The 25708-nt window shown below is 43.2% G+C and overlaps 1 protein-coding gene and 1 long non-coding RNA gene across 4 annotated transcripts in view; one reads left to right on the top strand and one right to left on the bottom strand.

The window, feature by feature from the left end:
* LOC148396777 (uncharacterized) overlaps nucleotides 1–25699 on the top strand; it is a 56669-nt gene extending 30970 nt beyond the window's left edge. Inside the window, exons 3-6 of one of the 2 annotated variants that reach the window (XR_015858934.1) lie at nucleotides 21161–21247; nucleotides 21464–21543; nucleotides 22357–22449; nucleotides 22563–25699. This is a non-coding gene — a long non-coding RNA (uncharacterized LOC148396777). Of the gene's footprint in view, nucleotides 1–21160; nucleotides 21248–21463; nucleotides 21955–22356; nucleotides 22450–22562 lie in introns of those variants that run through there. The other variant, XR_015858933.1, reaches the window with a different exon arrangement.
* On the bottom strand, nucleotides 1858–22647 carry fbln1 (fibulin 1). 2 transcript variants are annotated; one of them, XM_088377871.1, is made up of 17 exons: nucleotides 22392–22638; nucleotides 19200–19308; nucleotides 17843–17972; nucleotides 16845–17004; nucleotides 16397–16459; nucleotides 16222–16308; nucleotides 15876–16013; nucleotides 15668–15805; nucleotides 15406–15549; nucleotides 15173–15298; nucleotides 14987–15112; nucleotides 14776–14895; nucleotides 14585–14716; nucleotides 14377–14500; nucleotides 10026–10171; nucleotides 9337–9477; nucleotides 1858–2435 (listed from the first exon to the last, which is right to left on the bottom strand). In XM_088377871.1, exons 1-17 carry the CDS (start codon nucleotides 22444–22446, stop codon nucleotides 2296–2298), a joined length of 2079 nt encoding a protein of 692 aa, XP_088233997.1. In that variant the 5' UTR covers nucleotides 22447–22638; the 3' UTR covers nucleotides 1858–2295. The 2 variants fall into 2 exon arrangements, with proteins under 2 accessions (XP_088233997.1, XP_088233998.1); XM_088377872.1 differs by lacking the exons at nucleotides 1858–2435; nucleotides 9337–9477; nucleotides 10026–10171 and adding an exon at nucleotides 12062–13684 and having other exon boundaries at nucleotides 22392–22647.
* Nucleotides 25700–25708: the final 9 nt, after the last annotated feature.

Below are 25708 nucleotides of genomic sequence, written 5' to 3'. Positions count from 1 at the left end.
TTGAGCTCAGTAATGACTGTAAATGGTTACTTTTCAAATGTATAAGTTATGGGAGGACACACTTGTGTGCTTTGTGTGCGTGTGTGTTTCCCCCCTCCTTCTTTCTGGAGTGTCTGTCAACTTAAACCCCAGCAAGGCTTCTGCATCATACAGCCGTATAAACCTCTTGGATCACTGCAACATTTGTCAAACAGTCAAATTCTTGAATGACCATCGTGCTATTTTGGTAAGACATCTTAATAAATTCAGATTTTACTCTCTGGCAATGGTTGGAACATTTAGGGGGTGAGTTTTTTGCCTCAGAAATTGAGTTGTACTCGTTTGGATGCTCTGGCAAGCTTTTGTAGCAGCATAGTAATGTTCAGGAGGCCGCTGCGCAGTAAAAGGGCATTGTTGAAGGTGCTTGCCTGGTGCTGCATTGTGCTGGAGAGGTCTGCCATCTGTTGGGCTTGAGCAAAATCTCACTTGGTAAACACTCCCTGATGCAGAGCAGAATTACTCTCGTGCAGTTGTGAAATTTGTCCATCATAATTTATTTTTTAAACGATGGGAAGAAACTCGTTAGGTATCACAAATACTCCTTGTATTCTGTACGCCTTTGTTGTGGAACGAGGAGTAGGACGCCTGGAAAGAGGAGTCAGTAGTCTTGAGGCCCTGGCTGGGGTAGGACGACCCTCAGCCTCCTAATTCTCAGTACCAGGAGAACTGACCACCATTGCAAAGCGGGGTCCTTCCATTCGTACAGTGAGTCATCAGACCCAATTGGAGTTGAGTTAGAGCAGACCAACTCACTCTTGGCTCGGAATGGAATATCTGACTGAAGATGTTTGCTCACTCGATATTGAACTCTCCTTCAGTCGAATCCGTCCAGAATCCGAGCTCGCTCTGTTTTACCCCACACGGATTGGATGATGATCAACTGCAGCCACTAACTGTGTATCTTAGGTCATATTATTTCCTTGTTTCCATCTTTGGATTATCGCAGCATATCAAATGATAGGGATTTTTGGACCCCATTTTATGTAGACGACGGTGTTAACCCGCCACCCTCCCATTATCTGCAAGGAGACTAATCGAGTCCTAAAATCCATCACAGCTGACGACTGCGCAGGTCGGGATGTAGCCGCCTCCCCTCTATTGTCTTTGAAGCATCGGCAAGCTTTGGCCGCAGTAATGATTACAGCCTCGTCTCTGATGTTTTACGGGAAGAAGAAGACTTCACTGATGAACCTAATTAGAAATGTGCTTTCCTGCCACATCTGACCACGCTGCCATGTTTCTCAAAGAAACACTTTCCCGGAAATCCTATCTCACCGCAAACGTGCCCACATGCACGCACCGACTATCTGGTGCGGATGCTTCTTGCGTCCCCGGCGAGGGCGCTCGGAGGCCAAGCTGTTGAGCCACCTATTTGCCGGTAGGCAGATATCATTTGGCGCCAAGACAAACAGAATGTTCCAAATGTCACCATGGAAACTGACGTTCCACAGACCGCTGGGAATAAAAAGTCCACTGGGCCCAAGATAGCACTGTTTGCATCTTTCTGTTTGTTGGCTAATATTGACCCGTCTGAACGATCGTAATCAAGTTTCCTGTTGTTGTAATTCCGACTATTGTGCAAGCTGTAAAGTTTTCAAATGTGAAGTCACCCCTAGGGCACCACGCACATTTGTTCCTATCATCCGTTTAAAGCTGGAATGGAAGTAATATTGGAGAACTTGAGAAACTTGATACGTCCTGAAGACCCATACCATTTGCGTATGGACAGTTTTGAGTCTTCTATTCTTCCAGAAACGCATGTTTGTTGGAATTTGGTAGAAAACAAGTTTACACAGAAAGGCCACAGTTGAGATCATAGAGGCAAAACTGTATGTAAAATAATGTTTATTCTTTAGACAAAAAAATACCAAAAAAACAAACACAACATAGCGGAAAGTGAATGATATAAAAACAAAGTGTGTAATGTAACATTAACAGCCTTTCAAAGACATGCACTTTCTGTATTTTTTTTAAGTTCTGGATGTCTCACTCGTGTCGACTCCTGTTTCATTTTGATAGCATAAACTTTCGTCTTCTATAGCTCAGTTTTGCCAGATGCAACACAGAAGTGCGACTCAGGCTGAGCGTGTCATCGAACCAAAGCGTGGCAGCTGGTAGCATTTCAACACAGAAACTGTCACAAGTAATTAAAAGCTTGAAACTCGCCTCCTCCCCAACACTGACTTAAGCATTGATACGTTTAGCATTAGCCATGTATTCAGTGTTGACAGCAAATCAACTCAGGGAGGGGAACTCTTAGAACCAGAACTCCGACACAAAGACGTAAACCTTGATGATGGTCTGACCCGAGTCACCCTGGGCTGTCAGGTTCCGCATAGACAGTTTGAGTATCGTCGTCAACGGGCCGACCAGCGACTTGACCTGCCGGACGACTCCTGGAACAGACAAAAACAAATAAAATGAGAATAGCCACAATGCTTCGAGAACGTTTATGTTGTGCAAATAAGTTTGTAATATTATTAACATTACAAAAATAAACTTGTAATGTTACAGAATGAAGTTAGCAAGGTAACTTCGCAACGGTGGAGGTGTTCTTACTAAGTCGATGGCACCAATGATTTCCATGGGCCTTCAAAGACGCTGTGTTGTTGTTTGTGCAGGGAAGAAGTTGCTTTGGAAGACTTGTGCAACGCGCATTTCACGCATTTCAAGTGTCGACGAGAAGTGTCGGCTGGGGAAGCCATCTTGATTTATTTTATTGTTGCCTGGAATGGAGTTTGGAGAGCGAGTAAGCGCGGTCGAGACTGACGTGGTTTGGACCATCCATGCTGAAAATGGAGCTCCCAGGCGAGGAGGAAAAGAGGAGGAAAGGCAACGTGGGTGGTGTTGCGACTGGAGAGTTGTTGCGTTACTGTATCAAGAAGAAACTTTGCTGTATGGAGATCAAGGTTCGGGACCGAGCCATATTGTGAATTGTAAAAAAACAATGAGCGACGAGAAAAAAAAGTATTCTAGCTTTCTTGAATTAAAATACATACACATCTTTTTTAAAGAATAACAAATATATGCCCATGAGTATTGTTAATTTTGTCTACATTGTTTCGACCAATAAAGGTTTGCGCAATTTTCCCATGCATTGAAAATTCCATCAGAAAACAATTCCATTGCCTGACGCAAATATTACATAATCTATCCCTAAATTCCATATTTTTATTATATTATAGAAACGTAATGGGCTAGAAACAAGTCATCGGGACAAAAATCATCTGAAAAAGTTCACTTGCATATCTAATTTAAAAAAATAAAAAATAGTTGGCTGGTGTTTTTACGACTTTTCACTTGACACGGGGCTTTGGCATCATCTTGTGGCATCTTAGGGCGTTTCACAAAGAGCACAAAACACCAGTCGGACAGTTTTTTGTTTTTATTTTACCAAGCTGAGGATAGGTAAAATTAATATTATGTGAGTGGCGCAGCTTGACAGCAGAAGCCATCACACACCAATTCTCCTCTCTCTCCTGTTCCCCTCTCTTCTCTTCCCGAGGGGGCACCATCACTGCGGCCCACCAGGGCAAATGAGTCCCATGTGTGTATGACTGAGGGGAGCGGTCGCAGTCACGCGATACAGCTGTGGAGGCACTCCTCCGGGGATTCATCTTGAACTGGAAGAACGAGGCAAAGCTGGCGGAACTGCTGTCTCTACCACTCTGTCACTTTTTTTTCGCTCAAGGCTCAGGGGGTTCTGGGGGTACTCAAAAGAATGCAGAAGATTCCTATGATAAGCAGTGTGAGCGGTGTGGATTGGGGCCAATGCCTACCAGGGTTGCCCCTGTGTTTTTCTGTTTTGGGATGACGTTGCCGTGGTAGCATGAGTGAGATTTTGTTGTTTCCAAAGTGTCAGAACCGTTTATAAAATAAAAGGGAAAAATCCCAACGATGGAGTAAGATATCAAATTCTGATCCAGAAAATCGTTGGCCATATAAGTCGGTCGAGGCGTGCAATGTTATGGTCGGAAAGATTCTGTGTAGAAATCATGCAATTGGGGTTGGGATTGATATCATGTCCCAAGGAGGGACTCTAACCCGTAAGGAATCGGTGTTCAGGTTAGGATTTAGGGGTTAAGGTAAGCAAAAGTGGTGCTCCTAAGTGTGAAAGTTTTTCTCAGGTTGAGTCTTGGGGTTTGATGGTTCAGGTTTGTGTCAGGGTTTAGGATTAGGGTGAATGAATATACGGCGCCTTAAGGAGTTCCCAATTAACAAGTAAATCACCAAAGACAAAAAGTGGTATACAATTTTCCAGAATTCTTTGGACCAGCCAAAACCAGGATATATGTATTTTTTACTTCTGTGCAGTAGTCAAGTTGTCAAAGTAATGTAAAGCTCAACATAGTGGGCCCTTAGGGATGGATGGATGGATGAGTAGTGAAGTCCTACTACATGGACAGACGGGAAGGTCAGGCTGTCCAAACACGACCACTCCAAAGAGGAGGCGGGATTTTTTTATTTTTTCATTTTCTGGAAGGGTAAAGGCTGGTGTATGCGGTGCGATATTTTCAGCTCAATTGAACGTGAGTCAGAGTTACAGATCTCTCAAACGGCCCATATGTCACTTTTGGACGGCATTGCTCACTAGGGAGTGACGTCACCCAAACGTAGCCGAGTGGGGGAATCGCTCGCTTCTTTTCTTGGCACTTGTGGGCCGCAGCAGCTGAGATGATAAAACAAGCGGCGTTATGTTTGACCGCAACTTTTGTACCACTGCAAAGTGACCTTTGGAAAAGCAAAGACCCTCAAGTGAAGAGGAAAAAATGGACTGATGAGGTGAAAGCTTGACTTCACTACACGGTTCAAGCCTTATATCATCATCGCCTTTATAAATACGTCTTCTGAAATATACACAGACTGCAGCAGCACCATCTGATTAGATCTAGTCTAAAAGTTGTGCTGCACATTACGACTTTACAAAGAACATTCTTAATCACTAGTGAGTAAATCGTGTCCAAATAAAAATAGTTTCATAGAATTATGAGTCAACATTGTAGAAAATGTCACCGTTTTGAGGAATGGATTAACAAAACGTGTAAATCAAATGAGAAAAATGTGCTTGATGAATGACCTCGTGCCACGCCGTGAGCGATACATCTCGTAACTGACTACATTGAATGCAAGTATCTGCTTTGTTATCACTTTATCTTTACGCTGAAGTCAAGGGACCACCCAGGGGAGGACTTGTCTTGTTGTTAAAGGCTGCCTTGTTGGGAGGATAGGGCCCAGTGCTAATCTCCGTTTAGGCAGACAGGTTATTCCTTAAGAGCTTGGCGCTCTCTGGCGGGCCGGCCGGCCGTTTCCTTGTCATGATTCATACCCGAAACGACACGCAGAATGGGTCGAGTTACCGCGCCTTATCTTCGCGGCTGTCCTCGACTCCTCATCAGAGCGACCGCGAGTCTGCGCCGCAATTTCCAGCCGCTCTGAAGTAGTTATGTCTCACACAGGAGGCTCACATTCCACTGGACGCTGCCGACTACCTGCACAGAGACAAACTGTCCGCTTCCCCTTTCATTCACCTCGCCGTCCGTTTTGCCGGCTGCCAGCGCCGCCGCCGCATGGCTAGCCCCGTTTCATCTCCGCGTAGCTTCCGAAACCGCACATGTACATTCCCACTTGCATTGCAAAAATGAAGGGAATTTTACTGTGGCTTGATAAATGTGCAGTGCCATTTTTGCCTCAAAAGAGTACAAACGTTGCATTGTCCCCCTTCCAAGACTTCCTGCATTGAGGAAAAAAAAAAAAATTAAAACGCAGCGGTTGAGTAATGATACATACAAGCCCTTCCATTACAAATAATTACTCATGAAGAGGAGTCATTCCAGGAATGACTAACCTCCCCTGTTTGGCTTTGCTTGGGTTCACTCATGATGAAGAGGATGAAAATGGACTCGTCTGGTGCAAATGACCCTCCACACATCTTTGATTGATGGATAAAATCTTGCTGAAAGAATACTTGGCCAGAACTTGAGAGCGACGCTGATCCCCAAAATGTATGAAAGACATTCTGTGTAAGACACTAAACCATCAGACGTGACAGCCGGGTGCTTCGGGTTTTCACTTAAGGAACCAATTCTCAAAGGGAAAGAGGTTCAGCGACCGGATCCAGACATGAAGAACGAACACCCAAGGTCTGATTTAGTAAGGTCCCAAATCCCCCAAGTTTCTACACCTGAGCACTATATTTCCACGGTTGATTATTAAATACTGTACTTCTGAGTCAGCATCACCGTCCACCATTATGTGAATCTTGCAGGCAGTGCTCAAATATGTGCTTATACGGTACAATATGTCTAAATACCGCTCTGGGGATTCTATTTTTACTCGGCAATTTGGAGAGACCGGCCCCGACGAGAGGAGGATTAGTGGGAGCTCAGGTGTGTCTGTGTGGTTTACTGCCCTCTCTGTGAGCTACTAAGGCCCCTCACAGAGTTATTGTAGGGGGCCTCCCGGGGAGGTCAAGGGTGGCCAACCACTTACTGTCAATCATCCCATCATCAACTCTGTGCAAACATGCTCCTAATCCACTGTTAGTATGAATAATGCCTTCCTCCACTGTTTGTCTTTCCAAGTATGACGGGCCAGGGATCTTGGCAGTGGGAATGATCTTACAGACCGGAATAGATGAGCGTAGAAACAAGTCAGTAGCGGAGAGTACAAGCAAAAGCTAACAAGTCAAACCTCTGCCAAGGCCAAATGCTTTGCAGAAGCGCAAAGCAAATATGTTTCTTTATATTGCAGAGTTTGGAGGTTGACTGTACTGCAAAACAGCCAACAATAAATTGAGCTGTAAAGGTCCATGAGCCAGCCTTGGGAAATCCACTTTGAGCTGGATCAGCATTGTGTTCACCTGAACGGTTTTTGTGTGGTTGAGTCCTATTCCGCGGTTGTCATGGGTGTTGTTAAGTGTTTCTAAAAGCTGAAGGGCCTTTTGTGTTTGTACAGATGTCAGGGTCATCATCCCAAAGCGACAGCGCAGGGAGAGCCAGTGATGGATGACGGAGAGCTCCGAAAAAGCGCTGCTGCCGCGCCGACATCCAACGCGTGCGCGCAGCTGACTTGTTTTAAGCAAGCGAGCAGAACAGAAAATTGAAGCCCCGTTTTATGTTAGCGATGAATCCTGGGAATTCCGAATCAGCTCCTTTGTCCCTTTTTTAGAAACTAAGAAGGATCCAAAAATAACAAATGAAGTAAGCTTGATTTCATGCACTTGTTCATTAGCGGAGCCTCAAAGTCTGCAACGCTCCACCCCCCAACGAGACACTGGAGATACTGGAAACTCAGCTTCCTTAAGCGACACATCAATGAGTCTCATGCAGTGCTTACGTAACCAACCAAGTGCCAGCTCGCTAAATCAAAGCTACATCCATTCGATCCTTCGTGATGGGCAACTGGTGTCAACATGCTAGAGCTGCATCCAATAAGCGTCCGACGGGGCCCCCGCACAAACAGGCCTTTCATGTGGTCATCACTTCAAGTGCTCTAATGTTCGGCGAGACACTGAGGCCTCGCTTGGGGGAAACGGAACGATACTTCCAACCACATCAAGCTAAGTGCGCAGGATTATTTCTTTTGCGCATCTATTTTTTTTCCCCCTGCAATTTCCCTTGTCTATTGAATCAAAACCTTTCGCGTTGTAGAGATTATCGCATCCCGAAAAGACGATGCCGTTAAGAGAGTTGCAGCTCATAAAAACTCTAAATGTTATCCAAATTTTAGGAAAAAATACAACTCGGAAGTAATAAAAGCCTTCTTGACCTGATTATAGTCTTGATGTTAAAGACCCTGTTAAGTGAAATCAGAGATTTATTTTCAAATACTTGTTATACATGTGTGTGTGAGTGACTTTGGAGCACTCAGTTGTGGAGATTTTTTTTTTGTGGCGGAGTAATGCACTTGGATCAGTGTGTATCTGTTGAATCACTTCTAATTACTTGACTCATTTCTACCACTGCAACGTACAGTTAGCCAGCTAGCTAGCTATAACTACACTCGACCATGCCACGATTCATTGAACACATCGCTGTTGTTATTTCACTTCCTGTGTCTAATGAGCGGTGTGACACTGACACACACCAAGCAAGGTGGTGAGAAGGCCTTTTAGATGGCGAAGAAACCTGATAGCATGTGAGCTAGCAGATGGTTTGCACCTTTTGTAGCGGGGTAGAAAAGACTCAAGTTAATCCGACACGTGAGTTGCTAAACATTCACCGTCAAGTACGGTGGCCCCAAAGAGTCTGAAAGTGTCAAAACTGAACTATTGTAAAAGTTCACCATAACGCCTGTTGGGGGAGCGGTAAAACTAAAAGTCCTACTTCACTGCTGGTAAGACAGGACTCTGTCTTGAGTCAGTTAGCGCACATCTGTTTCTTCACAAGTGTACAAGACACATACATAGTTGTGTGCAGCCACAATAGAGCCTGAACCAGTCACATTCTCGCAAGACAGATGTGCATGCTGACAGGCCGTCCCTCCATCCATCCATCAAGGGGAGGAAGACCTTCCGCTACCCGGGGCGTGCAACTGAGCACACAAAGCAAAACAAACAATGTTCCTAGCAATGTGTCATCCTTGGCTTCATAGCAGCGCCGTCCTTACGAGGCCGCGGCTCGCTTTAACAGATGGCAAAATAAAAGATGAGCGTGGCCTCCAACAACACAACATCCCTAAAGTGCATCTAAAATCAATCTCAAATGTGCAATTCATTATAACAGTACATTTTTAGATGGTGAAAGGCAAAAGGGCGAGGCGTGAGCTACTTTTCTCCATTTTAACCGCGAGGCTGTGAACGCCGATGCCAAATATTCGGTGAAACACAAAAACGGGCCTTTGTTGACTCACTTCCCCAGTCGCTACGAGGACACGTCTCTCATGGCCACGCGACCGTGATGACAGATACACGATGCCGCCACACTGCAGTGACCGTAACAACCTGTGTCACATGCACTTAAAGTCACATTTACTTTTGTCCCTTCTCAATTGGCACGAGGGTTGGATTTCAACAAAATACGATGGAAAACATTCCAAAAGTGGTCCAAATTTCAAGCAATCAACTACACCAGCTAAAGGACTAAAACGCGTTTTGCTTTTTTTGGGGCTTTTTTTGTAATAAATTGGGAACCTTGAAATGAAAAGAGCTCAAAATAGAAGAGTCTTCTCAGATAATGTCAATTGGTGGTAAATTATCAACAAAAAAGCTGGCGTGGATCTTCCAGATTGAAGTCCACTTTGGAGATTCGTCTGTAACTGCACAATCCGTTGTGAATAGTTACAACACATGACACTCACCCACATAAAATCCATTCTCCACCCGCTTGATAACGTCAAATGTGTCGTCCAGGTTGCCCTCCAGGATGGTGAACTTGACATCGTAGCTGCCCAGGCGGTAGGAGCCGTAAGCCGGCACGGTGGTTCTTAAGAAAACGATCTCTGTGACCAGGGAGGGGGAAAAAAACCATTTGGGTCTATTACTGAAAGGTCGCAGCAAGGCTCTAAGGGCCTCCAGCTCATCCCCGCTTGTAGTTTATGAGCAATGACAAGTTTCCCTCTCATGTTAAAACACTCATAAACAGAGTCCACATGCAGGCCAATTGCTGGCTGACGTAGTATGCCAGTGATTGCACTGGTTCCTTATTTCAAGCCAAGATAACATGTAACGCAAACATGCATGCCTAAGAATTATGGAACAGTGACTTTGTAGCAAAAGTGCTTCAATGATTGGCGGTCAGGGGAAAAAAAAAATAATATTAGTCATGACAACAGTGACTCAAGCTTTTTGTCGGGTTCAAATTTCAAAATTGCTATGCTAAGCTAACAAAAAACGTGATTTGTTTCTTTCTGATTAGGGGTTGGTGTTTATTTTAGTTTTGAATCTACTCGTGAAAACTAGATGCATGCTGCGCTACAGTTCAGTCGAATGCGTCATTCAATTTATGGTGAGCCTTAAACCAACAATTAAAAGTTGGGGCAGTGCGTACCCTCGGGCCTGGTAAACTCTCGGAAGGTGGGCAAAGAGATGAAGGTGTAGGACACGGAGTGCGTGTCATCCAGGATGCAGGCCACGTCGTTAGGCTGGCAGGACTTGACGCATCGTACCGGGTCAGAGCGTTCGAGCCGTGACGATCTGGAGGACAAAACAAATATTGAACCACACAAATACATCTAAAGTCAAACATTTTGACCGAAATTTGACTGAAATAATCTAAGTTTACATTCTTAACAGGCGTTGACTTGTTTTTTTTTTATTCTTCTGGCTGTCAAAAAAATCGCAGAATTTTATTTTATCCAACCATGTCAGTTCATATTAGTTTGAAACAAATTACTTCCAATTCTATTTCAGGAGAAATAGACTTGAAATACAAATCCCTCCATAATTTGCCGGGATATATTTTGTTTGACAATTCTAATATGGTTACTTGATGCAGCATCACATACGGAATAAAGCGCATTTAAGAGACTCATGCCGCCATCGATGCACTCAAGCAGGAGATGAATGATGACACTCGCAAAGAATCATCCACAAGAATATTTGGAATCTTGGGGGCATCCCCGGCTTCACATCCCTCTAATCTCTCTGGGAAGATTTATGGGCCAAGGGAATGTTTCGAAAGCCTCCCAAATTGTGACAGACAACTCCCCGGCCTCTCTCCAAATGTGGCTCTCATCCTATTATTTAAAGGTTTGTTTATTTCACAGCCTAATCAGTGACAGGTCAGATTGGGATAGAGTGCCTCAAAGCTAATGCCACCTGAAGTAGTTTTGGGGATATGAAAAAAAAACCTATTGAAAAATTTTAAAATGGTATTTAATAGTCATTTAAAAAGGTTTTGAATCATATATATGTGTAGACAATTTTCATACATACTCAAAGAGTCTACCTCGCAAGTGTAAATACGGTGCACTGCTAATGCTAACGCTTACCGAAGGAAGAAAGCGAGGTCTCAAATACATGACCTTACAATCGAAAAAATTTCCACTGCGTATTGGTTTATGAAAGCAACCAAGTTGCTGTGTGAGGTGCAATATCATGAGTTATGATCCGTGAATGTGCGTTTCTCTTTAGGGGACTTATGGCCCCGTAGGTTTAGGCCGGTTCAGGTTGGTCTGGACTGGGTTGGGCTGGTTTTTCATGGAGAACTTGATGCGAAAGCCCCCGGACAAGACAGCCAGCCACCAGCGGGTAGGGGCTTGTAATTAGCAATTAGCGGCCAGTTCCAAGTTTTGCTACAGCCCGGGCCAAACCCACAAAATGTTCTTGCCTTTTACACCAACACGGGTTGAGCTGCAGCGAGACCCGAGCGGGGCTCTCTGGAGAACGCTGTGGAAGCTCTTTTGAGGTGGCGAGATGAATTGATGAGAAGATAATGACCGAGGATGAACCGCCCTTTTACGCATGCACGGTCAAATCCAGGCGAGCGGGCTAATTTCAGCGTCTTTTTAACGACTTCACGTCTGTTTGTCCACATGCGGATGCTAACGTGCTTTTGTATGAGTGTTCCCGATCTTTACGTGGAAAACCCCCCGATACTTGCAGACCAGAAAGAAAAACAAGACTTTCTTGGACGGAACTCCTTTGGTCAAGCCTCAGGCCTTTTTTATTATTTTTGGTAATTATTATTTATAGCTGCTAACTTGATAACGTCCCAACACAAACACGACAGGGCATCATTCATTTGGAGCGCAGCGATGTTGCTGGACCGCAAATTGTCCAGATCCCAGAGTCCTATAACTCAAAAGTCAAAACGGAAGACATTAAATAAAAATAAAAAATGTCCCGTGCACCACTAGCTTTTTATTTTAGGGATATCCCGTGCCCCTGTTCGGAAACAAGGACGTGATGCGTAACAGCATCTGAATTTACACTTTTTCTAAGCCACATTTACTGTATATTTACAGTGTAAGTCCAGATCTTTCAAACTTCTTTGACTAAATTGTTTTTCAGTGAAAATATGCCTTAAATGGACACATTTCACAAGTCGCTGGTGAACAAGTTTTCAAAAAAGAAGCTTCAAACTGTTGTATAGCACTCCCGCTTTAATTTTACTGTGAAGCTAAATGTAAAGAAAATTACATGTATTTAATGAAGCAACACAACTTTGTCTTGCAAAAGTCCAATAGCTTTAATGCTAACATACAAAGCAAAATGCTTGCAGGCGGACTCATGAAACTAACATCAATGTCTCGGTAGCCAAGCAACGATTGTTACGGTTGAGTACGAACAATACTCTGTGATTTAAAGTTTACGTCAATTAATTTCATGTTAAACTTTGGTGACTGTTAAAAATGTGCCGTGTTTATTATTACCCATCCTCAATTTTAACAAGTGTTTACTTTATATGCTTAAGTGACAGATAAGAATGTTAAAATTTTGCCTGGACAGTTCATTAAGATTTTAGGATGGCATCTAAAAAATCAAAATAATGCAGTCCCGTGTGACTGTTAATATAGCCATATGTATTTTTACAATGTATTTTTTTTACTTGATGAATTGTGTCTGTGGGATTTGGCCTGGTTGCTTTGCTGTGTTTAATTCTATCCGACGTCATCACAAAGGAGCGCGTTTTACTTGCCTTATGTCTGTTTTATTACAAAACTGCGCAGCCAACACATAAAAAAAGAATCAAGTACTATAAATCATCAGACTTTTAACATGGGACCAATGGTCAAAGCACTCCGTGTTGTAGACTAAACAGGCCAACTTGCTTTTAGGATTTACCCTAACTTAGTGCACCACCTAGCTGCTATCTCTGTGCCCTGCCTCCAACATGATACATTCACTAGGACTCACTATTTAGAAATTATATAGGCAGCAAAATATACAATTGTAGGCTATTGTTGTGCACATAAATGTTTTAAAACTTTTTGGGAAAATGATTGCTTAGTTATGTTATTTTTTCCTTTTAATGTTTTCACAATTACCATTCCCTCTTACTGAATACTTTAAGAAAACTTAGGAGTAAAACTTTTGGGCCAAGAGGGATAAGAATTCAACTATATTATCTGTTTATGACATTTTTACCCTCATATTACTTAAACTATTAGAAATGATTATTTTTCTGCCATAAAATTAAAACTATGATTTTATTCTTGTAAAATAAGTGTTTTCTCTGCAAACTATGACCATTATTCAATAAAGGCCTTTTGGGGTGGTAATTTACAACTCTATTCTCGTAAAATCAAGACTACTTAAATTTTAAGGAAATGACTTCATTCTTTGACGACAGCTTATAAGACCTCCCGAGTGAGCTGCCCTCTTTATTCGAGGTCCGGATTGTAAACGACGCGGGGCTCGTTCTCAGTGACGAAAACCAACACTTTGGCCAAGTATGTGCTGAGCGTGCCGTAGCGACGCAGGCCCAGCTCCACGGAGAGCTCAAAGTCCCGCGGGCCGTCGAAAAGCCTCGCCACGGACAAGATGCCGCCGCCGACGACTTGCTCGGCCCTGAAGAAACCGCCCTCGTTGCCCGAGGTGACGGCGATGCGGATGTCGTCGCCCGGCACCGTGTGGGAGGGGCCCATGCGGAAGATGTTGGTGAAGACGGGGATGTTGGTAGGGAAGGTGAGATGGTAGTAGGTTATTCTCAGCGGCATGGCCAGGCACTCGACAGACTCATTGCAAAGCAAGCGTTCACATCGACTGTGAAGAGAGAGAAAGAGAGAGAGAGGTGGGGGGGCACGAGGAAGGATAGACAGAACAAGCAGAGAGAGAAAAAGAAACAATGTGAATAAAATGTGCCGTGCATGGCATGCAGTGGTGGGCAGCCTAGCACCTGAGAGCGGGTTCAAAGTGGACTCATGCAGGTTCATGACTGGTGAAAACAGACTCGTGGTGATTAGATTGCATTGACATTATGGGGAAAAATGTCTAACGGAAATCATGCGCTGTCGACCTAATAATAAATTATTCAAATTGCGAATAAACCATGATTGTATAATGTTGGCTAAATGCTAAAAATGCTAATGTAGTTATTTTAGAATATTTAGAAAAGACGAATGGTAATAAAAATTGCAAGCAATATCTCAATTTTTTTTTTAAGTGAAGACATTTTGTAGTTTAAGTTATGACACAAGGTCAATGCAAAATTTGTCTTCGCGGGCCACTTAAAATGATGTGGCGGGCCGTATCTGGGCCCCGGGCCTTGAGTTTGACACCTATGGTATATACATAGAATGATATTTGTGCACCATCCGCCAGCTCACATTAGCCACTCGTAGTCAGGGCTCTCAAACATATGTGGGAAGTACATTCTAATGTTAAAAATGATCAAGTTAAACCTTAACGGCACAAAATGCCCTTTCAGAATGAAAATTCAAACTTTGTGCACTTACGTATCCCCGACCCGGCGGTAGTTGTTGGGACATTCAAAAGACAGGCAACGGAATCCGCCCTGCACGTTGAAGCAACTTTGGTTCTCTACGCATGTGTGTGTCCCTGCCACGCATTCATCAATATCTAGGAGAAAATGATTAAAAATGATTAAAAGCTGGCTGGATAGTTACCGTGACCTTTTTTCTCGTGTATGTTTTCTTGAATGACCTTGGCAGCTGCGCCCGTTGGCTGCTAGGGTGTAGCCACTAACCGGGCAGGAGCAGTGGAAGCTTCCGGGGGTGTTGTGGCAGCGGTACGAGCAGATGTGGCCCCCGGTAGGCAGGGCGCATTCGTCGATGTCTATGTTTCAAGCGAAACATTTGAAATGCCCTGGATACGGCAGGTGTACACATTTTTACCTTCACACGTCACCCCGTCGGTGTCACTGAGCTGGTAACCACGGCGACAGTAACACTGGTATGAGCCGTACACGTTGGCGCATTCTTGACTGCACGGATTACTCTCGCACTCGTTTAAATCTACCAAGACAAGATACAAAATCTATCATTTAGCATATTTGCAATTTAGCATAGCCATGAAAGCCACGAATAAATAAATAGATTTCACTACCATCGCAGTTCCTGCCATCCCTGGACAGCTTGAAGCCAGTGGTGCAGCTGCATTTGTAGGAGCCCGGTGTGTTGTCACACTTGTGTGCGCAGAGGCGTCCGGGGTAGTGCCTGCATTCGTTAAGATCTACAACAGAACCGCATGTCATGGTGTGACTTTGACTTGCTGTCTTCTCTTCCTGCTTACCTTCACATAGGCGACTTATGCTGTTGAAGTTGAAGCCGCTGTCGCACTGGCAGTGGTAGGAGCCCATTGTGTTGATGCAGCCGTGACCCGAGCACACCGTTTCGGGGCCTTTGCACTCGTCAATGTCTTAAACATAAAAAAGCAAATTGAAGCAGCTAAAAGATTGCTTAGCAAACAAAGCCCAACTCTATTACGGCGTCGATTCCAGTCTTAGTACGCAGTGACGGTCGTACCGATGCAACGTGTGCCGTCATCGTTGAGGTGGTAGCCCCTCCCGCAGTTGACGGAGTTCCTCTGGCAGACGTACGAGCCCAATGTGTTGACGCAAACCTGACCCCTTTGGCATGGGGCTGTATGGCTGACACATTCATTGATATCTGCGAGATACACATATGACATTACGGTCATAAACCACCATTCAAGTGACCTATCACCCTCTTAATATTATTGTTATTATGACATTATTTGTATCATTCAGTAGAACATAACACCGACCAATGCAGTTTCCCAGTGCATCCTGAATAAAACCAGCACCACATTTGACCTTGGGAAGACAACGGAATGAACCCTGGGTGTTTTGGCATTCAAACTCCGGGCCGCAGTTATGGATGCCCGCCTCGCATTCGTTGATATCTGCGAAGATAAATATTTAGTATCAGTGTCCACGCAACACGGAAAAATAAACCCCGTGCGCACAACGGACCTTTGCAGTTGTTGTTATCGGTCAGTTCGTAGCCGGTTCCGCAGCTGACTTCTCTCTGGCAGCGGAAGGAACCCTCGGTGTTGATGCAGCGCTCGCCCACTCGGCAGTTGCTGGCGCCCAGCAAACACTCGTTAATGTCTGTGTGATTCATAGAGGGAGAAACTTTGAAATGCTGATTAGGTGGTGGAAGAAAATAAAACAACTAGCGGCATCTTTGCACCTATGTTGAGCTCAGTGGAGAAGCTAAACTAATTTGAAAAAAAATTTAACTAATAATTAAAGTCTAACCCAGACCGTTTGACCATTTTTTAAAAACAAGCTTCATATATTAAAAAAAACTTCTTACCCTCACAGGTCTTTCCATCTGGCTTCAGTTTGTAGCCTTTGAAGCAGCCACAGGTATCATTACTCTCACAATTCTGAGCGCATTTACCTAAAAAATAAAAATAATAAAAACAGTCGATGATATTCCATTAGTCCATCCAGTTGTTTAAAAATATTGAAATGATTGTATACTTCACCATTGCACGGATCATTCAAGCCTGGCTTGTTTCCAGTGTCCGTGGTTTCGTCTTTGTTCGGCACTGTGAGAGTTCAAGCATTTTTATTTAGTACCCAGAAGCCCTAGTCAAACACAGATTATGAAAAAAAATATTTCCCCAAGCATAAAACTTATTTTTCATTAAAACTCACAAACATTTAAGATGTACAGTATTGTTTTCGTGGGATAATAAGATATACTTAATATACTTAAATCAGCTATATCAATAAAAGCATGTTCTTTATTGAGATAAACCATTCCCAGACAAGAGTGAAGATTCACTTCACGGCAATGACACTTTATGTCCACTAGAGAGCAGTATAGTGTAATGTTTGATCCATAGCATTTGTAACCTGGAGCTGATTCTTTTTAATCCACTTAGGTAATATTTGTACTTCTTTAGTTGACATGCATTTTCTTGTACCCACATTCAGTCTGCACCGTGGGCACCGTCTGATTGTTAGGCACCGCGTCCACGCAGCAGGCACGATACACCAGGCCACACTGGTAGCCTAAAGACAGGCTGTGGTCACATGGGAGTCCCTGTTCCTGGCCCGTCTTGCCCAGGAGGCAGCAGTCGCAACACATCTGACAGTCGCACAAAACAGATACAAGCATGTTCAAGACTAATAGACCTCAAGATACTGAGGGGAAACGAGCATGACGTGACTTGTCGCTGGAGGATGTGCTTGCCGATGTACGTATCTTCGTTAAGACGTTGTGCTGAATGTCATTGTGACCCACATTTATTGTGTCGTGCCAGACAGACAACAAACCAACAGGAACAGACACCAAACTGTCAGACAGAAAACTACTATTAAGTCAAGATGAGTTGAGATCATTCTTTCTCGTTGAAGGCTTAATCCATGAGTCATTAGCAATCTGGTCATTAGGGGTGTTTTGTGGATTGCAGAGCCTCAATACCACCGCTATCACATCACCATTTTAGAAAACAGTGTACAAAACCACAATTTAACAATGTGTGGTATTACGGAAAGAGATTGGCATTTTGTGGATTTGGCATCATTTCTAAACCAAGACCCATTATTAACCCTTAATGCCTCTCCAAACAGCTCTAAGCCTCTAAACTACAATTTGTTTTGGAGCTGTTTACAATCATCTAGTCACATGACAAGAATTTAAAAACTTTTTATAAGATACATCGTACTAACCAGAGATGCTGATTTAGTCAAGGATAAAAAAACTGCTATGTTGCTATGATTAATTTCCAATTGTACCCACCTCGTACAAATACTCGAAGTCGAGTTTCTATGACTGTAAAAAATGTCGAGATTTATTTGAAGCTGACTGAACGTATCTCGGGTGATATACTGACATCATGCATGACGGCAGGTCAGGCATTTCCCCCCCTATGCCATTGTCTCTTTCATGTTGGCGCTCACTTTGAAACCCTAAATGCACAAACCTTGGTGGTCTTGGTCTCACAGGTGTTGGAGAACAAGGAATCGCATGCTCCTTGGTCTTTGGCTACAGTAATGCCGGTGGTGCACATGTTGTCTTCAAGCACTGCGACGCAGCACTGCTCCTGCACGATCCTGTTAGGATAAAGAACCATCGTCTCAAAATATAGTAACGATCAAGATGTCAACAAAATCTTTTCCTGAATCCACCTCTGCATGTCCTTACTCATCATGGCTTTTTAGAAGCATCCGTCTTGTTATAACAGCGAGCCCGAGCCAAGCACTTCCACATAAACATTGTTTCTTCCTGCAAGTCATTGGACGGGATGACTAACAGTTTCCAAAAGATTGGAGTCAGTTACATCACTTGAGGCAAAGTGGTGCTATGATTCGGGAAACTTTCCATGGAAATTAATGGAAAGACAATGAGGAAGTTAACGGAAGTTTTTGCAATCCCTTAGTGTCACAATCCCATGCGATTGTTCAACCCAGCCTGGTTTGCCCAGTTTCCAGCAGTTTTGGAATACCAAACCAATCCATAAACTGAGTAGAGTTGAGCAGGTATGGACATTTCAAGACCGTATTCATCCAATATAAAAGCATTCTGGAAATGGAGATGCCAGATCAGAAGCAAAGAAGACCAAAGAGGAGATTTATGGATGTGGTGAGGGGTGATAAGATGGCATTGGAGCAGAAGATGCAAAAGACAGGACGAGCTGGAAGGCTGAACCAAGAATGCTTTTTGACTTGGTGGAAAGATTTTCTCTTCCAACAATATCCACACAAACATTCATTTGGGGAGATGTAAAGCTAATGACCAAGTGTCTTGTCTCCCTCCCTCGCAAACGGATTGTCTCGTCGTGATCAGTGAACTTTGCTTCTGGATCTCTGTGGGCTTTTACAAGAAAAGGAGCTTAACCGCCCACACGAATGCACCTCTACGTGAACAGCCTTTTAAGGGCACAACAGTGTCCTCACCCTTTCTTCACCTCTGAGTTCCTGTTACTCCATCCTCCATCCACGCTGGGTTTCACCTCCGAGGTATTTCCTGAGGTTGTAATCAACCCCCCCCCCCCTACCCACCCCATTCTAGTGCCTCCTCCCCCCTCACAAACCTCTGCCCATTTTTCCCCCTATAATTAAGACAAATTTTCAGATCACTTAAGGTGGCGTGTTGGCCTCAGGTTACTAGCACACATGTTATTAACTCATCATTGTTAGCTTGCAGGAAGGAAGTGATGTGGCTGCACATTTAAGAGAGCAAGGCAAAGCAAGTTGATTTTAAAACCCTGCAGATATATCTTCCGGGATAATAAAAATTAGATCGTATCGATCAGAAGAAGCAGCGGAGCTCAGGTTTACCTGCACGTTGGGGACTCAGAGATGAGCGGCAGAGTGGAACAGGCTTGGTTATCGTTGGCACGGTTCTGGCCATCTTTGCAACAGTCCTCTATAGAGATCTGCGGAACTCCTGAACATGGAAACAGGCAGATTTTTTGGTCTGGACGATCTGCTATTCATCCAATTTTAAGGGCATCAAAGAGCTTACATTGCATATATGGACAAGAACGATGGAGGTGGATAGTGGTCTCTTAGTGGCCACTTCTCAGTTTTGTCTATTGCCATGTGAAGGATGTGCTTCTCATGCACCGGATTTAAACAAAATGAGAAGAATCAAGTGGGCTGTGTTCACGCCCACAACGGCGCACATCTAAAATGTTTAGATCCACCAGAATTTGGGTTTTCATCCTGCATTTCAGTCGACAATCATCCATCGCAATCATTCGCTTGCTGGTGCTTTGCGTAATTGCGTAAGTGTGTCGAGCTGCTCTGCCAAAACTATTCCACATTTTGGCAGACAGACTCGACATACTCCTTCTGTCTGCTGCTTTAAACACTGACCAGTACACCAAATTGTTAAACAATAAGCCCCCCCCCCCCCCCCTGCCCCCCCAAGAGAGTTACTCTGTAATTCTCAAAAAGACCTGTTGTGAGACTGCTTGCACGTGTTGAAATACCGGGAATAGTGCTTGTGAAAGTTCATCTGTCGGGAGACACGTTGATGAGTGCTTTATGATGTCTGGTCACAGATAATAAGTCAGGTCAGGTTGGGAGGACGACAAGTCTCTGGAAGAGCAGCACTCTTGTCGTGGATTTAAAGCTTTGTCCCGAGGGGGGGGAGCTGGATTTTTGTGTGTGCATTCATCAAAATGAGCTCACAGCTTGGAGGAACATTTACTGCTAAAACCTGGAGGAACATTTAGAATGACCACCATTCAGCAATTCATTAACGAACAATTACTTATACAGGTAAAATGGCCGACTGTCGGAAACAGATGCCCGTACGACCTCAGTGCGTGATCCGGATGAATCAGTACGAGTCTTATTCTATACTGTGAGCCCAATTTATATTGTGTACCCCTTAGTGCAAAGGTGTCCAACTCATTTTTTGTTGCGGGCCACATCGGAGTTATGGATTCCTACGTGGGACCATTAATAACTAAAATAGAAATGAATGTGTGTGGATATTATCACATACATACAACTGAATTTTTCAATTCATTTTGAAATTGGGATTATAGCAGAAAAAATATAGCAATATCTCATTGTTATTAAAAGGAAAGACAATTTAGAATTTGGGTATTTAAACAAGAAACATTGAGTTGACACTCGTGATTTTAATTTTGTGGGCCACATAAAATGATGTGGCAGGCCGAATCTGGCACCCGGGCCTTGAGTTTGACACCTGTGCCTTAGTGGCAAACATTTCAAAAGATGATGCAAGATGATTCATAAGAGTAATAGCTTGTTGCTCAACTAGCCAGCTACTAGTTAGCTACATCAAGTGCCTAACAAAACTCAAATCTTTCTTTCCCGGGGCCCCAAGGGGGTTTGTAGAACATCAACAGTAGCGGGGTCCATCACAAGTGTCACCTCTGTAGTAACGACGGCCCTTTTTTGACCTCTCATTTTGTCATTCGGTGCTTAACGCGCAGCTTTTACTTGGACAACGCTGACTTTAACGTCCTATAAACGTCGCGCAAAGCAGTAAAAGTCATGCAAAACATTACATTAGCAAGCTGAACAATAAGCTGTAACAAGCCCATAAAAGATCTTGGAATGCACACATTGCCGGGTAGTAAACTTTTTCAATTTGTGCCTGTCAAAAAGAAATGAAATACTGAAATGTTTTGTATTCCTCGAATATGTTTTATAATTTCTGCGTGGAAAACCCTGCAGCAGACAAAAAAGGTAGTGTAGTAGTTTTGTAGTCTGCCAAGCAAAATCTATCAAACGGTAATTAAAATGATTTCCATTCGCAGTTGACATCCAAGGAGGAGGGCCGTTGATTATGCCGACCAGAAGAAGAAGAAAAACTAATCCAATTATCTTTCCCACCAGGGGCCACTGTAAGTGTTTTCCAAATTATCGTCATAGTTGGCATTCCAATACCACCGCTGTCTCGGACGCTTAAACCCCGAAATTGAAAGAACAGAAGTAGCCCCTTTTTTTTTTTTTTATCAGAACGAGGCAAAGCAGACGCGCTGCTGTCGTAATGTATTGTCGGCTGATTTCCATCTTGGATCAGACGAGCCATGCAGGGCTGTTCTTTTTTCTTTTGGCAGGGTTGGACTTTGTCTAGACGCCTCATGTAAACAAGACTTAATGAGACCACTGGAGCACCAACATCCAACAGGCAGACATTGTAAGCCGCCCATCCATCTATTAGTGGAGGAACTGCGGATACAATGCCGTGTAAAAAAAAAATTATCCATTGAAACTCCAATGTTGTAGATGTTCTATCAAGTGTCCAAGGCGTCCATTGCTGCTGCCAGACTACAAATACAATTTTCTGCAAAAATCCTTCTCAAAGTTCAAAATGCTCAAACACAACTTTCCCGAAAGGAGGATTTGGTGCCCCCTAAAGCCACATCTCATCTCACATTTCCCCGACTGTGAAATTGGCCCCATGTGCTCGTTTGCCAGACGCTTCATTCCTTGATGAGCTCCCGTATAAATTACTCACTCATCCCTGTCTAGACCACTGATTAAATTAACTTTGTGCAATCATAACACTTTACCCAAAATGCAAATAAATAAAAAGATGTTGACATAATACATGAATAAATTAAGTCAGTGATGTAGATCACATTCAGCATCTTATTACAGATATAAAAAAATGTATTGACTCAACAATAAAATTTGCACCTGCGTCACACTTTAAAAAAAAAAAAAGTTCTGGCATCTTCATCACATTTTGATGACGGAAGTTGTTTTGATTTTTGAAAGGTTTTATTGATAAAATAAAGATGTCTTCATTTTGTAGTTTAAACATTCTCTCATAATGGAAAGAAGCAAACAAAAATGTGAGCAAAAATATCATTTGAAAATACATGCCTATAAGCCATTTAGAAAAAGGATGGATTGATAGATGCAAGTTGCTGCCTACCCCTGAAAAATGTTTATCAAAACTCTCATTGCATCGTAACCCCCCCCCCTCCCCCCCCCCCAAAAAAAGTGAAGCATCAGTTGAAAACTTTGAATGAAACTTACCTTGACCGAGGACGACTCCCAGCAACGAAGTGAGCACAGCAATCCACAGCCCCATGAGGTGAGAAGCAAAAATCCACACAAGAAATATTCAAGTGGTTTTAAAAAAAAAAAAGCAAAGTTCAAATTGAAACAATAAATGCTTGTGCTTCTTTTACGATGGAATAAAAAAAGATGCAGGATGATGCAGAGCAGTTGTGTCTGTCTGCAAGAGTGAGCGTCTACTGAATGACTACATACAAGCGGGCTGAACCCAAACACCCACTCCACCACTCCTCTCCACCACTCCTCTCCTCTCCTCTCTTCTTCAACGCCGGGAAACTGCAGCGTAACATTGCATTGCTATGACTGCACGAATGTCGTAATTGAATACCTGCTGTGATATTTTTCAAAGCAACATAACTCAAATGCTAAAGTAGCTCATGATGAATGACTAAAAAGTCATCAGAAAAAATAAATACACAAATAAGATAGATATCTGAAAATCTACTTAAGTCTTCTGCAGTTGGGAGTTAGTTAGGGTAAAAAAAGAAATGACAAGGCACTTTTGCTTCATCCGGGGCGCCCCCTACTGTTCTCTTTTTTGCAAGTTAGAAATACACACTATTTACTAACAATCATCACTAATTCAAGTACATATTTATTCATTGAGAAATTCAGTTTGCATTTGCAAACGTGGCCATTATTCATTGAGTTAGTAACAAACATCTCAACAAATTTCTCGAAAAGGTAAAAAAAAAAACTAACTCATTGGTTGACATCATTGTGTCATCTTTATGTTTACACAGCTTTAGCAAATGACAAAAATAAACACAAATGCTAACTAGAGACCGACAACTTTAATTGGCTGATTTTTTTATTTTATTTTTTTGGCGTTAACACAACATAAGATAAAAGTAATAACATCCAAACGCTGCCACCACAACCCACTCAAAAAAAAATTATCGCCAAAAATCGTATGAAATTTCTTTGTTATGTAAAGTGGTTGCTGATTAAAATGATAAATAAATGAAATAAAATAAATTGTCACTTTTAAAACAATGTTATTTTATTGCTGCTGTGCTAGCTCTTGACACTAAACATGCCAGTTTCCACTTTGCTGCAGTGTTGCGTCCCCCTCCCCTTCTTTTTTCCCCTCAACCTTCTCCTAAAAAAATAATCGTGACACAACAGAAGTAGTAGCAAGCCTGACGCTGCTCACTTTTCCTTCTTATTTATTGAAATCTGCAGCTGTAGCAAAGTAAATATGGCACACGTAACAAAGTATCAGGCCCAAAAATGGTGAAACGATGCGCACGTGCACTCACACATGCACACCAGGATCTGACAGCAGGGGGAAAATAGAATTGCTCAGCCACATTTTAAACATTTTGTACCAACTACTGGCCCTCTGCAAATTCAATCAGCCTGCTCGACTGGCTCTGGGAACTGTGACAGCGAGAGGCCGGGCGGGCGATCGGCTAATCGCAGCCACATGTCTCTGCCGCCGCTCTCGACATCTCACTCAGGTTTTGATATCGGGACGCCGCAAATAGCAGCAAGTTTGACCATCCTGTTTTTTCCACGGTGGCCTGAAACCAAAAAAAACAAATCATCGAGCAGTCCTAAAGGATGTGATGGACCTTATGTGACCTGAACAACAAAGCCCATCCTGATTCCTAATCTTATCTTTTCCTCAAGAGGCTTCAGAGTCACATCGGTATTGTAAATGAGATGCAGCACATGAGTGCCAGGCTTCCATCATTTGGAGCAGCTTTGCGTGCCTGTTACCTCGCAATCTAGCCAGAAATCAGCAGGGTGAGCTGACCTCCGAGCTCCTGGCCGGAGGAAATCGGCCGAGGTCGCATTCAAACAGCGTCGATCTGGCCGGCGGGGGTGCGCCGGCGTCGCTTTGAAGCTCAACAAAGCTTGTCTTGCCACGTTTGTGTCAGTCGGCCGATAGCAAAGACCCCCCCGGTGGTGTTGCGCAAACACTTGAGGGGGAACTTGTTAGAAAGGGAACGAGGCGTTAAGTTGCTGTTTACAAAGCAGACGTTGACGTCAAATCAACTTTTGCCAGATTTGCGGTGTTTGGATAGCTGGTGTTTTTGTCCTCAAGGGTCTGATGTGAAACTACTATGTGGGAGTATTATTACATTTCTTTTGATGATACTGGCATGTAATAATTGCAAATGCGTCCACCTTGAGCCAATTGTAATCTTTTTCACACGGAGAAACTGCAACATCAGCGTTTGCATTTCACACAAAACTCAGTCCGCATCCTGCCTGAACATAATTGGTGTTATAAAAATATTTTTAGAGGGAAGGGCCCGACCAGTTTGCCGATGGCGATTTTTGATGATAAAAAATACCGATTATCGATTAATTTGCCGATTATCTTGACAAATATTAAATGCATAAAATAACTGCATTTAAATGCAAACCAATATGGCTGACGACTATGCCTTGTGTCACTCGTGATGATTGATAGTTTCCTGGTGTTTTAATTCCACTTTTGGCGCATATTGAGAGTGATAAACAGAAAACGTTACCACGTTCAAGCAAACTCTAAATGGCTTGAACAATTGTTGCTCAAGTAATAAAAAGTAGTGCAACATCATATTGCGCATTTACCAAATATGAACCTGATGTGCGCATCTGTGGCAGAATAGTTTTGGGGGTTTTTTGCCAAAAAATGATTGGCTCGCTTCTCTTTATAGAAAGCAGCCTCTTATTGTCACTTAGCTCCAGTATTTCGAAAGGGGGGGATAATACAAGTATGAAACTTCGCAGGCAGATGGTACCGCTTGGATTTGTTTTCCGTCGTAGAACTGCAAATTGTGTCAGACAACAGAGAGGGCTCGTAAACTTTCCACTGGTTAAACATGACACAATTGCGATCCGATATACGATCTGGGCCAAATTTACAAGCATACATGTCTCACTAAAATCTGATTAATAGGCCATCACTTTGTTGCTTCACACGGTGAGAACAGCTTGGTCCCATCTTTATTTTTGGTTTTGTTTCCACGTCAGTGTTCTTCTTTGAGTCGGAACAAAAACATACGCTGAGCTAGACTAAACAACCTGACTGGGGAGATACGATCACATGGTTTTAGCAAGTGTTGGCTACGACTCCGCCGCTTTTATTTTCAGGCCCTCAACGAGTGAAATTATGAGCCAAGTCTTGAAAGACAAATTGTACAAGAATGTGAATTAATTAGTCTACTCCCCATAGCCACTAGAGGGCGCATTTTCCAGGTATAACATGCTATCAGCGTTTTCACTGCGTAAGCACCAATAAAGTTCAACCTTATCGTGTGTGCAAATAATTACAGGGG

The sequence above is a fragment of the Syngnathus floridae genome, chromosome 6 (genome assembly GCF_059516105.1).
Source record: "Syngnathus floridae isolate MCC-2025c chromosome 6, RoL_Sflo_1.0, whole genome shotgun sequence".
Taxonomy (NCBI): Eukaryota; Metazoa; Chordata; class Actinopteri; order Syngnathiformes; family Syngnathidae; genus Syngnathus; species Syngnathus floridae.
This window is presented reverse-complemented; position numbering and strand designations above follow the sequence as displayed.

Coding starts and splice junctions, on each gene's coding strand:
- fbln1 (XM_088377871.1), bottom strand. CDS start 22,446: ATGGGGCTGTGGATTGCTGTGCTCACTTCGTTGCTGGGAGTCGTCCTC. Junction 16,309..16,396: donor CTTGAATGATCCGTGCAATG/GTGAAGTATACA, acceptor TTTATTTTTTAG/GTAAATGCGCTCAGAATTGT. Junction 15,806..15,875: donor CGATAACAACAACTGCAAAG/GTCCGTTGTGCG, acceptor TTATCTTCGCAG/ATATCAACGAATGCGAGGCG.